This window comes from Sminthopsis crassicaudata, chromosome 1 (assembly GCF_048593235.1).
Source record: "Sminthopsis crassicaudata isolate SCR6 chromosome 1, ASM4859323v1, whole genome shotgun sequence".
In the NCBI taxonomy this organism is placed as follows: Eukaryota; Metazoa; Chordata; class Mammalia; order Dasyuromorphia; family Dasyuridae; genus Sminthopsis; species Sminthopsis crassicaudata.
This window is the reverse complement of record NC_133617.1, coordinates 1,732,473-1,747,810: the sequence shown is the minus strand read 5'-3', so window position 1 is coordinate 1,747,810 and position 15,338 is coordinate 1,732,473. Positions and strand designations below refer to the sequence as shown.

General features: G+C 34.6%; 1 protein-coding gene across 1 annotated transcript in view; it reads right to left on the bottom strand.

The window, feature by feature from the left end:
* Positions 1–15,338, bottom strand: part of LOC141551265 (vomeronasal type-2 receptor 26-like) — a 53,249-nt gene that overhangs the window by 23,420 nt on the left and 14,491 nt on the right. The window contains exons 4-5 of the mRNA XM_074283121.1: positions 5,578–5,701; positions 3,630–4,517 (exon numbers count right to left, since the gene is read on the bottom strand). Coding sequence (XP_074139222.1) covers positions 3,630–4,517; positions 5,578–5,701 — 1,012 coding nt within the window. The remainder of the gene's footprint in view (positions 1–3,629; positions 4,518–5,577; positions 5,702–15,338) is intronic.

Below are 15,338 nucleotides of genomic sequence, written 5' to 3'. Positions count from 1 at the left end.
TAGTCTCCATTTTCTCTAAGCTCATATTGGAAGAATACTAGAGTCTTCAAATTACTTAGTGAATGTTCCAAGACTACAGATACACATCCTGCCCTTCCTTGCTGCTTGACATGAACATTAAACAGTGGTTAGTAGTAAGTCTGCTTATTGTAACAGCCACAAATTGTAGCACTTGGTGGTAGGAATCTACTTATTGTAACAGAGTCAAAAATTGTGTACTTCAGGAAGGCTTTGTTGGTATTACATTCTTCAAGCCGATTATTCCCCAAAATTCTGTTCTAATTATTGTTGTAAAACAAATGACCAGCAGGAAGATTTCAGAGAGGCCTGGAGAGACTGACATGAACTGATGCTGAGTAAACAGAGCAGAACCAGGAGATCACTGTACATGGCAACAACAAGGTTATATGATGATCAGTTCTGGAGCATGTGGCTCTGTTTGACAATGAGATGCTTCAGAACAGATCCAATGGTTTAGTGATGAAGAGAGCCACCTACAACCAGAGAGAGGATTGTGGGAACAGAACATGTATACTTTTTTGTTGGCGTTTGCTTGCATTTTATTTTGTTTCTCACTTCTTTTCTGCTTTGTTTGGAATTTTCTAGCACAGCAAGATAACTGTATAAATATGTACACATATATTGAATTTAACCAACATTTTTTTTAACCAACATTTCTACCACATTTAACATATATTGGCAAGTAGCCATCCTGGGAAGAGTTTAGGAAAGGGGAGAAATTGTAACACAAAGTTTTACAAGGGTTAATGTTGAAGTATTTTCAATGCATTTTTTATTTTAGCTTTTTATTTACAAGACATATGCATTAAACACTATATATGTATATATATATGTGTGTATATATATATATGTGTGTGTATATATATATATATATATATATATATATATATATATCCATCCATACAGTTATTTTGCCCATGCATATGCTTTTAAAAATAACAAGCTTTAATAAAGAAAACATGAAAGAAAGAAAGAAAGAAAGAAAGAAAGAAAGAAAGAAAGAAAGAAAGAAAGAAAGAAAGAAAGAAAAAGGAATGCTATTCTTTGTTCCCTAAAACTTCTTGGATACAGAACTCAGAAGGCCAAATAAAGAAGGAACTTATTTCAGTTTTCACCCTAAATCCTCCAAATCCCTTTAAAATGATGATAAATGAATTTTAGAGTGTTATTACTCAGAAAAAAGATGGACTGGAACATTGTTCTAATCTATGACAGCTTCCCATCAGGAAAAGATTATTGTGAGTTAGGAACACAGCAGTGTTATAAATCAAGCTAGTAATGTCCCAGCCCTGACTTGATGCCAGCAATGAAGCAATAATAACTCTGAATTTCCTGTGGTCTTCACAGAAATATAAGGTATAATTGGCCAAATGGAAGCTAATTCTTTTATGAGAAATCCAGATACCATCAATCAAAATGTAAATAATGAAAAAGTAGGAAACAATGTGATATATCCCACTGGAAAAATAATGATCCAGCAGAGATCATTTTGAAATTATGGGACTTTCAAGATATCTTCTGGTAAGATATTATTGAGGGAAACTCTTGGCATTCTAGAAAGTAAAAGACAAGTGACATGAATGCACTGATCACATGTGAAGGACTCAGGAAGGAAATGTCCAGAAATAGGATAGTCAAATTCCAGAAATTTTAGATAAATGGGAAAATATTGCAAGTATCTAGAAAGGAAGAATTCAAGTATAGTGAAAAGACAGTCAGAATACAGAAGATATTGTCACTTCATTTTTAAAGAATCAGAGAATTTGGAATATGAATTTTTGTAGAGCAAAGGAGAGGATTGTAACCAAGAATCACCTGCCCAGTAAAACTGATGATAAATCTTAAAAAAAAAGAGAGAGAGAAGGAAGTCAGGGAAATAGAGGAATTACAAGGATTTGTGATGAAATGACCAGAGCTGAACAGAAAATTTGACTTTCATGAACAAGATTCAGAAGGACAAGTAATTAATCAGGAAATGAAAATGATAAGAGACTTAACCTGATTTATCTGTTGACATTCTTCCATGGGAGGATGATGTTTGTAATTCATGAGAAATTTCCCATTATTAGGGAAGTTAGAAGAAGTGTATATAAACAGTGCATAGATGTGAATTGAATATGCATATGAAAGAATACTTTATCAAAAAAATCATTAAATTAAAGTATTAGAGGAAAGTATTGGAAGAAAAGGAAAGGGAGAAGTAGAATGGCATTAATTATCTTCTATTAAAGAGGAAACAAAGCATTTAGTAGAGTGGACAGAAGGAGGGGAGGGAGAGTCAATATTACAATCAATCAAACTGGCTCTAAGAGTAATAACATACACACTCAACATAGATATAGAAATCCATATTATTTTGCAAGATAGTAGGAAGAAAAATTAATATGATAATGGGCTAAGATGAGAAAAAAAGGAATATTGTGAAAAGTGTGCTGAGAAATAAACTCCTTTGATGAGGGATAAATTGAAAAAAAAAAAACAAAATGGAATTAATGGGAGAAATACAGTTAGCAACAGTCATTGTGTGTAAAGGGCTAGAACTGAGCAATGCACTTGGATGATGAAGCACGTGAGACTAATTGCCAATTGGACGGTTCCCTATTAACTTGTTTAAGGTTGACCCTCCCCAGCTGTTCTGTTCTGACTTGATTGGTGAGACAAAGAGAGGGAAGTGACTTGTGTGGGAGGAGAAAGAGAAACTTTGGTGGTGGAACTCAAGCTCACTTGCACTTGTGACCTGGCGTTGGAGGCGACGGTAAAGATCTAGAATAAAGACGTTTAGTGATCCTGACTCCTGCTGATTTCTGGAAAGATAGAGTTCCAGCAATTGTGAAAACAATTTTGAAGCAACTTTTATTGATGTAGAAGCTCTTCTCAAATGTATAGATAAAGGAATTAGATGTATTAAAATATGAGTCAGTTTCCAATTGATATTGATTAAAATATATGATATATGTTGAGAAGGCCATAAAATTAGGCAAATTCATCCACCTTAAACTAACATTACAAGGCTTGAAACCCAAAAGGCATTAAGAAAAAAAGGAAAAGGAATTGTATGTACAAAAATCATTTCTTTTCTTGGGGAAAGAATTGTAAATTGAGAGAATTCCCATCAAATGCAGAATGATTGAAGAAATTGTGGTATGTAATTGTGATGGAATACTTTGATGATTCTGTGGGTATGATGACCAGAAAAATCTGGAAAGATATACATGAAAATATGAAAACTCAAAGGTAATGTGTACAAAGTCAAGCAATATAGAGACTGATCACCTGCAAGTGACCTTGTTTTTCAATAGCACAATGATCCAAAACTACTCTGATGTATTTTATGATGAAACTGATAATGTAATACAAGTTTTTAATTTTTTTTTTATTTTTAAGGGTTCTTTCTATTAACCCAAGGAATGATGCATGTATGCATCATGACATTTATAAAATATTTTGTGTAATTGCACATGTGGCATCTCAATGCTTCTGGGTTTGGGGAAGAAGGAGTCAAAGCTTTAAAAATAAAGACAAAAATACTGTTTTACATGAAATTGGGGCAAACAAAGACATCAAATTTAAAAAAAAAGAAAAATCCTTGATCCTGAAACCCCTTTGACTCTTGTTCAGTTTTGTGTTATTTTTGTATGATGTCAGGAGAATCAGAAGACATTTGGGAATAAAAATGCAGCCCAGTAACCCGGTGCTAGAGGCCAAGATGGAGAAGATCTCCACAATCATCACAGCTTTCCCTTTGGAGCTCTGATATGTGGGGAGGAAAGAGATCCAGACACTGCAAAACACTAGCATGCTGAAAGTGATGAACTTGGCTTCGTTGAAGCCATCAGGCAGGTTCCTAGCCAGGAAGGCTATGGTCAAGCTGCCCAGGGCCAGAAAGCCCATATAGCCCAGAACACAGTAAAATGCAAAAGTGGAGCCTTCATTACATGTGAGGATGATGTGCCTGGATTCAGAGTGTGTGTCTGCCTCTGGAAAGGGGGGAGAGGTCCCCAACCAGATGGCACAGAAAAGCCCTTGAATTCCGGAGCAGATGAGAACAACACAGTAGGACACTCTAGGATGAAGGAATATCCTCATCCTGCTCCCTGGCCCTGTAAGCCTGAAAGCCAGAACCACTATGATGGTTTTGGCCAAAATGGAGGAAACAACCACTGTGAACACAACTGCAAATACTGTTTGTTGGAAAAGACAGGAAGCAGTGGTGGGACGGCCCACAAAGAGCAAGGAGCAGAGGAAGCAGAAGGAAAGGGAGGTGAGGAGCAGGTAGCTGAGGTTCCTGTTATTGGCTTGCACTATGGGAGTGTCTTGGAATTTCACAAAGACCCACAGAATCAGGGCAGTGAAGAATGAGAGTGAAAGAGCTACAGCTGTCACTGCCTTCCCCCAAGGGTCATTCACATCCAGGAAAGTCACAGTCTTGGGGAGGCATCGATCTCTCTGCTCATTGGGATATTCATCCTCTGGGCACTTCTGACACTGCTCAGCATCTGCAGGAGACAAACAAGGACTTAAAGTTTAGATTAAAACATTTCTCTTCATTCCCACAGTAGGAAATAGGAGAACTGCAACAATTTCTTCTGCTTCCATAGGATGCAAAATCCCATTTTCTCTTTAATGGATGACACAGTCACTGGTAACTTAATTGGTATACTGGCCAGATCAAAACTATTCTTGCCCTTGATCACTGGTTGGCTTTGGTTCAAGTTCTCTTTATTCCTTTTACATAAGTGATGTCACATTTTCTTCTTAATTTTATCACTAAGAACAGTAAGCTTAGATAGTGGAGTCTTTCAGTATGAAATATCCAGATTTACTTCTGTGTTGTGTTGGGCAACAAATCAAGTTGAAGAGCTGCCTGTATCAATACTTCCTCATTCTTTCCAGCTCCCAGTTTACACCTTTCAACAATTAATATTGTTGAATTTATATGAATTTTAAACATTGTCTTAATAGATACAGACAGTGTGTATATTATTGAATCCTCTGTTGGAATGAAGGATTCACCTACTTTTTATCACACTATCCCATTATTTATTAACAAGGTCTTCTCATACTAAATGACTATTGATTGATTGATTGATTAATTACTTATTAAATTACTGTCATGTTTCTTATGAAAAACCTGTTTCTTTTGTTTTGGAAGTGTTCCTTTTATTAATCACAAGAAAAATAAGCCATTCCACGATATATTCAACAATGTAAAGGTAACCCTTTACATTCATTTATCACCTTCATTTCAACAATTAATTAAAAGAAAAATTATCTTTGGGTCCTCCATTAGATTTTTTAAAATAGTAATTGGAATATTGGTTTGACCATGATCCATGAAACCTGAAATTAACATGCTTCAGAAATACACTAGATCCATCCTTGCTTTCAGCATTCTCTCTGTTTCCTAAAAAAGCATTTTTCTCCTCATTGTTTCTCCCTATTTTTGTAATCTTCACAACCCTCTTATTGCTCTGTCACATCCGCAGTGAAGACCCAAAGAGACATGCTAGTTCTGCCACAAATTGCTAAGAAGTAGGGTTCCTTGCAGTAACTCACCCCTATGACTAGAGATTTCTCCTTCTGAGCATGGGGAGCAGTTGAAGCAACAAGGTGGCTTCCCTTCCAAAGGCAACTTCCTGAATCCCGCAGGACAACTGGCACTACATACTGCAGAGGGAACCTAAGATAGTGACAGGAGACTAGAATAAACATTTTTAACTGATAGCTATTTATGTTTGTGAAGAAAAACTCAGCTAATTTTTGCCATTCTGGTTTTGAGAACCACCTCCCAAGATACATAATTAAAAGTGTATTTGAAAGATCACATGATCCAACTTTTTCCTTCCATTTCTCACCTACTCTTCTGCAACACTCAGTGACAAACCTTCTCCTATTGAACCATTCACAAAAATGTATTTTACACCCTGATCATTTAAAGATGATCCATATATTGGCCAATTACATAGAAGATGACTTCCCCAGTCTTAGTCATAGATGTGGGAGAGATCTCAACAAGATCCTGAAGCTTCTTCTTGGGAATGGCTATTGATTGTACTGCAAGTGCTGTTCCCAAAGTAATGTGAATTTTAATTGCCTAGAAATATTCCTCATATGGTCAAGGGTTAAACAAGGGTGCCCATTGACATCATTATTATTCAATATTGTACTGGAAATGTTTTTTTCAGTAATAAGTGATGAAAGAGAAATTGAAGGAATTGGTGAAGGAGTGGTGTACACTTTTGGCAGAATAAGTACCCGATTAGGTTTTGGAGTAACAGAACTCAGAAACATTTGGAATGTGATTTTTCAGCTTAAGATATATTGGAATGCCTTCAGGATAGGCCTTTGTGGACAGCACAGGGTACATTATGGCTCAGCAGAGGTGGGGTGTATCTAGGACAGCCTGGAGAAGTCCAGCATTGGGAATTTAGTGTGAGCTCTTAGCCAAAGTACAGCAACAGTGTCTACTGTGTCCTCATCCAGAAAGCCAGTGCATCAGCAGTTCTGCTGTGAGACTTCCAGGGTAAACATAGAAATGAACCTGGGAGTCAGTGAACCTCAGCAAGCCAGCCCAGTGGCAAAGCCTGCAGCACCCTTGGCCCCACACAGTCAGTGAGAGACCCCTATTCTTCTGCAAAAGTTTGAGACAATCTCTTGTGTGTCCAAGGAACAAAAGTCAAATTTTAAAAGTCAGAAGAGGAACAAAAAAAAAAGTTCTGACCATTGAAAGATATCAGTTAGGGAAGATCATAATAGAAGGCTGGAAGAGGATAACAATGACAAAATATGCATGAGTAAAATCTCGGTGGGGAATATGAACTCCTATCAAGCTCAAAAGCCTCTCTTGAAAAAGCTCAAAAAAGAAAAAAAAATCTTAAAAAAGAGATGAGACAAAAAATGTACAGGAATAAGAATTGTGAAGGAAAATGCTGACAATTTGAAAATAAAAATCTAAGCTTGGTAAAGGAAATATGGAAATGTCTGGAAGAAACAACTGTTTAAAAAACAAATTTGGCTGGGGGTGGTAATAAGATGGTCGCAAGAACACATGGATCTTCCTAAGCTCTCCTTTACCCTCAATCAATTTTAACAAAATTCAGCCTCATTATTAGTGCTTGACTGTAAGAACTCATGGATATTGGGAGTACAACACATTGCCAACTGAAAATATTCTCAAAATTCTACAGAAAAGGTCTGTTTTGCTCATTCATTGGGACAGACTGGGGTTAAGCCAGGCACAGACTTCAGGCAGGCAGTGAGACCACAGGAAACAGTTCATGCTGAGCAGACTGGAGGGGAGCAGGGTGTTGTCGCTGCTGGAAGAAAATCTGGAGGGAGCACTTTAGCACAGTGTTGGCTACTCTGCCCTGGTAGCAAGCAAATAGATCAGCAGAGAAGTTATAAACACAGGAATATAAGCTGTAACCCTAAAACACTAGTCTTTCAGGACCTGGCCATACCATTTCAATACCCAGAGTGACTCATCTTGAACCAAGTGCAGCCACAGTCACTGCTCCCAGTGAAGATACTGCCTTCCCTCTGCCACTGATTTCAGCACAATGGCAGTTCTGTGGGTCCATTCCCACTGCTGCTTCACTGCCACTTCCTATTGTCTGTAGAGGAAGCTTGGAAATACCACACTGCCCCCAATAAGTAGACCATAGCTTTTGTTTTTTTTTCTTAAAATGAGCAACAAGGCAATGCACATTCTAACTATTGATAGGTTCTATAGGGAAAGAGAGCAGACTTCAGATCCTGAGGAGGCTAAAATCAGGTAGGCTCTACATCTAAACTTGGATGTGATCTGGTCCCTACCACATAGGTAAATATAATCTGAGAGGAAAAAACAAAAATGGAATCAAACAATAACAGAAAGAGCAGAAATATTATGTTGTGGTCCATATTAATTTCCCAGTGTTCTTTCTCTGGATGTAGCTGCTTCTGTTCAGTGGAAGAGATTTGAATCTTTTCATTGTTGAAGAGATCAATGTCCATCACAATTGATTATAATATATAGTATTGTTGTTGATATGTACAATGATCTTCAGGTTCTGCTCATTTCACTTAGCATCAATTCTTGTAAGTCCCTCCAGGCTTCTCTGAAATCATCCTGCTAGTCATTTCTTACAGAACAATAATATTCCATAGATTAATTTTCTTCATTCACTTTTTTTCTTTTTGTATTTGTCCAATGGAGTTTTTTGAGTTGTTTTGTTCTATGGAATATTTTTTTTCCATTTTTCCAAGATTTTTAGAAGAATTTTTTCCAATTCACAAATTCTGTTTTCTTTGTAATTGTTTACCTTTTCCAATTCACAGATTCCGTTTTCCTGAGAGTTGGTTATCTTTTCCATTTGATAAATTCTGTTTTACAGTATATATGCATGAGTAATTTTTTTATAATATTATCTCTTGTATTCATTTTTCCAAATTATCCCCCCTCTCCCTCTACTCCCTCCCCTTGATTACAGGCAATCCCATACATTTTACATGTGTTACAATATAACCTAGATGCAATATATGTGTGTAAATACCATTTTTCTTGTTGCACATTAAGTATTAGATTCCGAAGGTATAAGTAACCTGGGTAGATAGACAGTAGTGCTAACAATTTACATTCACTTCCCAGTGTTCCTTCTCTGGGTGCAGTTATTTCAGTCCATCACTGATCAACTGGAAGTGAATTGGATCTTCTTTATGTTGAAGATATCCACTTCCATCAGAATACATCCTCATACAATATTGTTGTTGAAGTGTACAGCGATCTTCTGGTTCTATTCATTTCACTCAACATCAGTTGATGTAAGTCTCTCCAAGCCTCTCTGTATTCCTCCTGCTGGTCATTCCTTACAGAGCAATAATATTCCATAATCTTCATATACCATAATTTACCCAACCATTCTCCAATTGATGGACATCCCTTCATCTTCCAGTTTCTAGCCACTACAAAAAGAGCTGCCACAAACATTTTGGCACATACAGGTCCCTTTCCCCTCCTCAGTATTTCTTTGGGATATAAACCCAATAGCAGCAATGCTGGATCAAAGGGTATGCACAGTTTGATAACTTTTTGGGTATAGTTCCAAATTGCTCTCCAGAATGGCTGGATTCTTTCACAACTCCACCAACAATGTATCAGTGTCCCAGTTTTCCCACATGCCCTCCAACATTCATCATTATTTGTTCCTGTCATATTAGCCAATCTGACAGGTGTGTAGTGGTATCTCTGAGTTGTCTTAATTTGCATCTCTCTGATCAGTAGTGATTTGGAACATTCTTTCATAGGAGTAGATATAATTTTAATATCATCATCTGAGAATTGTCTGTTCATATCATTTGACCATTTATCAATTGAAGAATGGTTTGATTTCTTATAAATTAGGGTCAGTTCTCTATATATTTGGAAATGAGACCATTATCAGAACCTTTAACTTTAAAAATATTTTCCCAATTTGTTACTTCCCTTCTAATCTTGTTTGCATTAGTATTGTTTCTACAGAAACTTTTTAGTTTGATGTAATCAAAATTTTCTATTTTGTGATCAATAATGATCTCTAGTTCTCCTCTCGTCATAAATTCCTTCCTCCTCCACAGGTCTGAGAGGCAGACTATCCTCTGTTCCTCTAATCTATTTATTATCTCATTCTTTATGTGGAAATCATGGACCCATTTTGATCTTATCTTGGTATATGGTGTTAAGTGTGGATCCCCTATCTAATTTCTGCCATACTAATTTCCAGTTTTCCCAACAGTTTTTTTTCCAAATAATGAATTTTTATCCCTAATATTGGTATTTTTGGGTTTGTCAAAGACTAGATTGCTATAGATGTACCCTTTTTTGTCCTTTGTATCTAATCTGTTCCACTGATCGACCGGTCTTTTTCTTAGCCAATACCAAATGGTTTTGGTGACTGCTGCTATATAATATAGCTTTAGATCAGGTACACTTAGACCACCTTCCTCTGAGTTTTTTTTTCATTAGATCCCTTGCAATTCTCGACCTTTTATTCTTCCATATGAATTTTGTTGTTATTTTTTCTAGGTCATTAAAATAGTTTCTTGGGAGTCTGATTGGTATAGCACTAAATAAATAGATTAGTTTGGGGAGTATTGTCATCTTTATTATATTCGCTCAGCCTATCCAAGAGCACTGAATGTCTTTCCAATTATTTAAATATCACTATTTTTGTGGCAAGTGTTTTGTAATTTTTCTCATATAATTGCTTCTTTTCTTTGGTAAATGGATTCGCAAATGCTTTATACTCTCAACATTTGTTTGGAATGGGATTTCTCTTTGTATCTCTTGCTGTTGCATTTTGTTGGTGATATATAAAAGTGCTGAGGATTTATGTGGATGTATTTCTACTCTATCTTTTAATGAGCTACATATCTTACCCTGAACCTCATGAAAAGCTTTCCTATCCTTTCCCCATTTTTTCTAGCTCTCTTTGAAGATCCTTATGTGTAAATGTATATTGTATATGTTAATTACATATACTTTAACATATTTAACTTATATTGGTCTTCTTGCCATATAGAGGAGAGGGTAGGGGAAAAAAGGGGAAAAGTTGGAATGGAAACTTTTGCATGGGTCAGTGTTGAAATATGACCCATGCATATGTGTTGGATATAAAAAGCTATAATTTAAAAAAATTGTAAAAAGAATGAAAATCAGTTTGAACAAATTGAAAAATAAAATTGGAGAATTTTTTTAAAAAGCCATGAAATAAAAATTCCATGTCAATGTCCATGGCCAATTTGTGCAATTGGCCAAATGCAAAAGGAGGTGAAAGACTGACAGAAAAAAAATAGGTTACTAAAACTTAGAATCTGACAAATGGAAATAAATGACTCACGTAGAGATATAAAATCAATGAAATAAAAGTAAAAATCAAATGAAAATTTTGAAGAAATTATAAAATATTTCATTGGAGAAACTAATGATGTGGAAAATAGAACCAAAAGTGACAATATAGTAATTACAAAATAGTAAGCACAAGATAAACCCAACCACAAAGTAAACAAGAAAGAAGTTTAGGAGAGGAATAGAATTTTAGAAAATTAGGTAAGATAGGTCTCTGAAGACAATTGAATGGGGATAGATAGGAATAGACCTTTTTCTCAGGGTAGCATAGCACTTCGACAAAAACTGACCACTTCTTACAACATAAGATCCTCTGAATCAAATATAGAAAGACAGATGTGCAAATTGCATGTTTTTCAGATCATGATGCAATAAAAATTACTTCGAATAAATGACCATGGAAAAATAAACCCAAATGTAATTAGAAACTATTGAATTATAAATAATGAGTAATTCTAACAACAGATGATTGAAACAATCAATAATTTCTTCCAAGAAAATGGCAATAATAAGATGGTATGCCAGTAATTATTGATTGCAGCTGAACAGTAAATAGTGAAAATTTATCTTTCTAAATGTTCATGTGGATAACATAGATAAAGAGGAGATCAATGAACTGGGTATTGAAGTAAAAAGCTAGAGCTAGAACAAGTTAAAATTTCCAATTAAATAGTAGAACTTCTGAAAATTAAATTAGAGATGGATACAATTGAAAGGAAGAAATCTTGAATTAATAATAAAACTGAGATTTGAGTTTTATGAAAAAAACCAACAAACAGATAAAATTCTGGTTAATTGGATTAGAAAAAAGAAAGAAAGATACCAAGTTACTAGTATCAAACACGAACAGCATGAACTTATCATGAATGAAGTGAAATTTAAGCAAAAATTAGGAACAATTTTCACAAATTTATGCTAACAAAGATGACATGAATCTAAATGAAATGAATGAATCCTTAGAAAAATATAGCTTTTCCCAAGTAACAGAAAAGGAAAAAAACAAAATTAAACAGGTTCATTTTAGAAAAGGGTAAGTGGAAAATCCTCTCAGTACCCTCAAAAAAAATTTCCTGGACCAGTGAATTCTCTTCATCATTTAAAGAACAATGAATTCTAATACTATGTAAACTATTTGGAAAAATGATTTAAGAAAGAATTGCACAAAATTTCTTTTTCTGATGTATAAATTGTATTGATGTATAAACCAAAAAAGGCCAAAATAGAAAGACAAAATTATAAATCTATTTCCCTAATGAATATTGATGCAAAAACTTAAGGAAAAGTTATTCTAGTAGCGTAGCGGCAGACATAATACATTATGCCCAAGTGGGAGTTATATCTGAAATGCAAGGCTGGCTCTGTATAAGGAAAACTGTCAACATAATCTTCTTTATCAAAAACTAAAGTAACATATGTCATACAATTGTTTCAATCCATGCAGAGATATTATTTGGGGAAATACAACATCTATTTTTTTTATTAAAAACAATAGAGAGCATAGGGATAAATGGAGTTCTTTTAAATATTATAAAAAGAATTTAGCTAAACCTTTCAGCAAATATTATGTGCTTATGAGGATAAGCTCAACACATCTACAATAAGATAGGGTTGCTCATTCTCACTATTATTATTCAGTAATGTACTAGAAGTGTTAGTTTAAGCAAATAGAATAGAAGAAATTTTTAAATAAATCTGGTAATTTGTGCAGGAACAAATCTATCACTCTACGCATTTAACATGATGTTATAGTTATACAATTTGAGAGAATCAACTATAAAGCTACTAGAAACAATTAACAACATTAACAGTTCTACAGGATGTAAAATAAACACAAATATATTATTAATATTTCTATATGTTACCAACAAATCTTAGCAGCAAGGTATGGAAAGAAAAAAGACATTTACAATAATGGTAGGCATATAAAATATTTGGGAGTTTGTCTGTTAAGATAAAGGCAGGCAATATAGGAACAGAATTACAAAACACTTTTCCTACAAATAAAGTGAGATCTAAACAATCAGAAATATATCAAGTCCTCATTTGTAGGCCAAGCTAATGTAATGAAATGTTAATTTTAACTAACCTACTTATTCAGTGCTATTCTAATCCTCCTGCCAAGACATTGCTTTTTAGAATCAGAAAAATAATTTTAAAAATTCATCTGGAAAAACAAAAGTCAAGAATTAATGAAATAATGAAAAATGCAAACAAATAAGGTCTAGAACTTGTAGAAATAAAACTGTTATAACCCTTCAAAAGCATTAGGTAGTAGCAAAAACATAGTAGATCAGTGGAATAAGTTGGGTACACAATGTAGAATTGTCAACAATTATAGTAATCTAGTGTTTGATAAAATGAAAGATTCGACATTGTGGGAGAAGAATTCACTCATTGACTAAAAGTGCTGGGAAACCTGGAAAATAATACAGCAGAAACTAGACACAAACCAACATCTAAAGTATTACATTAAAGTTAGAAAAAAAACGATTTGTGTTTTAGGCATTAATAGTGATAGTATAAGCAACTTATGAGAATAAAGTCTGATCTATCTCTTGGACATTTGGAGAAGGGAGGATTTTCTGACCAAAGAAGAAAAGAAGAACATTAAAAATGCAAAATTTTGAATACTTCAAATGGAAAACAATCTGCACAAAAAACCCAGGATAGATGAGATTTGAATGGAACCAGTAAGAGGCATAGAAAATACACCATATCTGAGGGAATTTAGAGAGGGGGAGAATCATTGTGTAAATCTTACTCTCATCAGAAGAGGCTCAAAGAGTAAATAATTAACATATTTGTTTTTCAGAGAATTTTCTCTCACCTCATTAAAAGGGGGGAGAGGAAAAGGGAAAAGAAAAAGGAGAATAAGGGAAGGGACGTGGAGGGAGGGGGGAGGGATACTAAAAAAAAAAGGGAGGGCTGCGTGTCACAAGGGGGGTCTACAAATTGAATATTGGCGAAGGGGTTCAGGGGGGTCAAGGGAAAAAGCATAATCTGGGGATAATATGATGGCAGGAATTACAGAATTAGTAATTTTAACTGCAAATGTGAATGGAATGAATGCTCCCATCAAATGGAGACAGATAGCAGACTGGATCAAAAATCATAACCCTACAATATGTTGTTTACAGGAAGCACACTTAAAGCAGGGAGATACATATGGAGTAAAGGTAAAAGGTATGAACAGAGCCTATTATGCTTCAGGTAAAGCCAAAAAAGCAGGGTCTAGCTATCCTTATCTCAGATCAAGCAAAAGCAGAAGTAGATCTCCTTAAAAAAGATAAGGAAGGAAACTATATCCTGCTGAAAGATAGCATAAATAATGAAGCCATATCGATACTAAACATATATGCACCAAATGGTATAGCATCTAACTTTCTAAAGGAAAAGTTAAGAGAGTTGCAAGAAATAATAGACAGTAAAACTATAATAGTGGGAGATCTCAACCTTGCACTCTCAGATTTATACAAATCAAACCACAAAACAAACAAGAAAGAAATTAAAAAAGTAAATAGAACATTAGAAAAACTAGGTATGATATACCTTTGGAGAAAACTGAATGGCAATAGAAGGGAATATACTTTCTTCTCAGCAGTTCATGGATCCTATATAAAAATTGACCATATATTAGGACATAAAGATCTCAAAATTAAATGTAGGAAGGCAGAAATAATAAATGCCTTCTTCTCAGACCACAATGCAATAAAAGCTACATTCAGTAAAAAGTTAGGGATAAATAGACCAAAAAGTAATTGGAAACTGAATAATCTCATCTTAAAGAATGACTGGGTGAAAGAGCAAATTATAGAAATAATTGATAATTTCACCCAAGATAATGACAATGATGAGACATCATACCAAAATCTGTGGGATGCAGCTAAAGCAGTAATAAGGGGAAATTTTATATCTTTAGAGGCTTATTTGAAGAAAATAGAGAAAGAGAAGTTTAACGAATTGGGCCTGCAACTTAAAAAGCTAGAAAAAGACCAAATTAAAAACCCCCAACCAAAAATTAAACTTGAAATACAAAAATTAAAAGGAGAAATCAATAATATTGAAAGTAAAAAAATTATTGAATTAATAAATAAAACCAAGAGTTGGTTTTATGAAAAAGCCAATAAAATAGATAAACCTTTGGTAAATTTGATCAGAAAAAAGAAAGAGGAAAATCAAATTGTTAGTCTTACAAATGAAAAGGGGGATCTTTCCACCAATGAAGAGGAAATTAGAGAAATAATAAGGAGTTATTTTGGCCAACTTTATGCCAATAAATTTGATAACTTAAGTGAAATGGATGACTTCCTCCAAAAATATAGGCTCCCTAGATTAACAGAGGAGGAAATAAATTGCTTAAATAGTCCCATTTCAGAAAAAGAAATAGAACAAGCTATTAATCAACTCCCCAGAAAAAAATCCCCAGGACCAGATGGATTTACATGTGAATTCT